The 3281-nt window shown below is 34.9% G+C and overlaps 1 protein-coding gene across 1 annotated transcript; it reads right to left on the bottom strand.

Moving 5' to 3' along the window:
* Window positions 1–2354: 2354 nt before the first annotated feature.
* Window positions 2355–2864, bottom strand: LOC139868916 (uncharacterized). Its single transcript, XM_071857253.1, has one exon. It carries the CDS (start codon window positions 2862–2864, stop codon window positions 2355–2357), a length of 510 nt encoding a protein of 169 aa, XP_071713354.1.
* Window positions 2865–3281: the final 417 nt, after the last annotated feature.

Genomic DNA, 3281 nt, shown 5'->3' with positions numbered 1-3281 from the left:
CGAAATTCTGTCCGTGTAACGCTACTCTATTTTTAATCATTGTAAGTTATGTTCAACCTTTTTAATTTAATGTCTCGTAGCTAAGTTATTATTATGCTTATTTAATACCGAAGTAATCATGATGTTGGGCTAAAAATATTAAAATTGGGTAATTGGGCTTTGTACCATAATTGGGGTTTGGACAAAAGAACGACACTTGTGGAAATTAGACTATGCGCTATTAATGGGCTTTATATTTGTTTAACTAAATGATAGTTTGTTAATTTTAATATAAAGATTTACAATTGGACGTCCCTATAAATAATCATATACACTCGATCGGACACGATGGGCGGGATATTTATATGTACGAATAATCGTTCATTTAACCGAACACGGGAATGAATTAATAGTCTATGGAATTATTAAAACAGGGGTGAAATTATGTACAAGGATACTTGGCATAATTGATAACAAAGTATTAAAACCTTGGGTTACGCGCAGTCGATATCCTGGTGTAATTATTAAACAAAGTATTAAGACCTTGTTACAGTTTAAGTCCCCAATTAGTTGGAATATTTGACTTCGGATATAAGGATAATTTGACGAGGACACTCGCACTTTATATTTATGACTGATGGACTGTTATGGACAAAAACCAGACGGACATATTAAATAATCCAGGACAAAGGACAATTAACCCATGGGAATAAACTAAAATCAACACGTCAAACATCATGATTATGGAAGTTTAAATAAGCATAATTCCTTTATTTTCATATTTAATTGCACTTCTAATTATCGCACTTTTATTTATTGTCATTGTATTTAATTGCACTTTTAATTATTGTACTTTTTAATTATCGCAAGATTATTTTATCGCACTTTTATTTATCGCAATTTCATTATCGTTATTTACTTTACTCTTTAAATTAAGTCTTTTATTTATTTAATATTTTACATTAGGTTTTAACTGCGACTAAAAGTTTTAAAAATCGACAAACCGGTCATTAAACGGTAAAAAACCCCCTTTTTATAATAATAATATTACTTATATATATTTGTATTTTTATAAATTAAAACTAATATAGCGTTAAGCTTTGTTTAAAAGATTTCCCTGTGGAACGAACCGGACTTACTAAAAACTACACTACTGTACGATTAGGTACACTGCCTATAAGTGTTGTAGCAAGGTTTAGGTATATCCATTCTAAAAATAAATAAATATATTGTGTAAAATTGTATCGTATTTAATAGTTTTTCCTAGTATAATATAAGCTATTTCATATACACCTCTACGCACATCAGTGGCGGTTTGTGGTGGTGAGTGGCGGAGGAGGATCAAAACATGGAATTAGGAGCTAAAAATTTGCAGATAGAGGTAAAAAACGATTTCTAATACTTCTGTAATTTTAGATTTTCGAATATCATACAAGATCTAACAAACCTGATTGATTTTTAGAACGAAAATTTTGAAACAAAAACTCAGATTTTTCAATGGATACGAAACCAAAATGAGATCTGTAAATTGGAATGTGTTTGTATGATGACAAAGAACATATATCACTGATCAATTCAAACTTTAACACCCAAAAATCGAATTTTTCAATTTTTGTACCAAAAACGTGAAAAATACTCAAAATTCAATTTTTTAACAACTCAAAAACGATTTTTCACTGGAAACGATTCGATCCTACAATCGTAGGCTCTGATACCATTTTGTAGGAGCTATTCGGATCTTCGGATCGATGTTCTAGCGAATCGTTGACTTTCGGGTGTCGATTTATTCGAACCGGATCGTATAGATCGGATTAGATCAACGCCTAGAATCTGATCTTGATGGAGAGAAAACAACTAGGAGCTGTTTTTGGTTATGGGATCATTAGCCACAAATGAATACATACGCTCCCTTATATACTCATATGGGCCGACAGTCGATCGTCGGGCCCGTCTGACTTTAAACTTGTACCGGTTGATACGAACTCGGGACTTTTATGCACCAACAGGAGTTAACTATCTGAGTAATGATTTATTATGATACATACGATAGGTATTAAATGATAAACTACTAATGTGGTGATGGCAAATGCACAAAGCATGTTAATGGTGACGTTTAATTTGCTCAATGACACTTGACACCAACTGCCGATGCACCACCACCACGCCTATCACATTCATCGAGTTTATTTTATTTATATTTTTTTTTTGAAAAGCAAACTTTATTAAAACACAATAATTCGATACAATACATCAACACAAGGAAGACATGTTCACGAACCTACTGCTACATAGATTTATAGTCCAGGAGAGTGTTGCTAAGGATGCAACGTAACACTACAGACAAAAGACTAAAACATGAAATAATACTGCACGAACTATGAAGTGAGGTAGATTCTTGGATCGTTCAACCATGTTAGCCAATCGAACTTCTTTTTCTTTGCCCTATGCCCGACCCACTCAAATGATTTGATTTGGATTTCACTTAAAGATCCCGGAATACTCCATGTTTTCCCGTGGAATACCTTGTCGTTCCAGATCTTCCAAATATAATACACGCAAATCCACTCGATTGCTTGCCACATCTTCCCACCAAAGTTTGAAGTTGCAACATTTGATGTATTACCTCGAAGAATCTCGTTGATGCCAAAATTTGAGAAGTTCCCTATCCCCCACCAATTATATACTCTAGACCAAATGTCCATCGCATTCGAACAAAATAAAAAGGTGTGTTCAATTGATTCAAGATTATCATCACAAATTGGGCACCTCATACTATGTAGATCGATCCCTTTTTTATCGAGTTCGACCCGAACCGGAATTCTCTTTAATATGAGTCGCCAAACGAAGATTTCAAATTTCTTAGGGACAAGCGAATTCCTCAACATTTCAGGCAAATAATGATGTCAAGGGAGAAAAGCATGATCAATAATACCTGAAAGCTTTTTGACCGAGAACCTGTGCGAATCAGAAAGAAGCCAGGCCCACGAGTCAGGAACCGTCCGATCCAATTTAACATGGGCCAAAAGTTCAGATAGGCCCGCCAATTCTGTCTCTGCCCTTCTGCTTGGAGCACGCGACCAACACCAATTGAAGATCAGGTTCTGACCATCGAAGGCTAGTCTATCCGCAACAGCCACAACTTGATCCACCTCTAGACGAAATAATCTTGGAAACCGGTCACGTAATCTTGAACCACCAACCCAAACCTCCTTCCAAAAAACTGTTGAAGCACCATCCCCAATTTATTTTGAGAAGGAGCTTTTGAAGTTAATGTTATATTCTTCAATTGAGTTACCTGCAAT

The sequence above is a fragment of the Rutidosis leptorrhynchoides genome, chromosome 9, assembly GCF_046630445.1.
Source record: "Rutidosis leptorrhynchoides isolate AG116_Rl617_1_P2 chromosome 9, CSIRO_AGI_Rlap_v1, whole genome shotgun sequence".
NCBI lineage: Eukaryota > Viridiplantae > Streptophyta > Magnoliopsida > Asterales > Asteraceae > Rutidosis > Rutidosis leptorrhynchoides.
This window is presented reverse-complemented; position numbering and strand designations above follow the sequence as displayed.

Coding starts and splice junctions, on each gene's coding strand:
- LOC139868916 (XM_071857253.1), bottom strand. CDS start 2,864: ATGTTGAGGAATTCGCTTGTCCCTAAGAAATTTGAAATCTTCGTTTGG.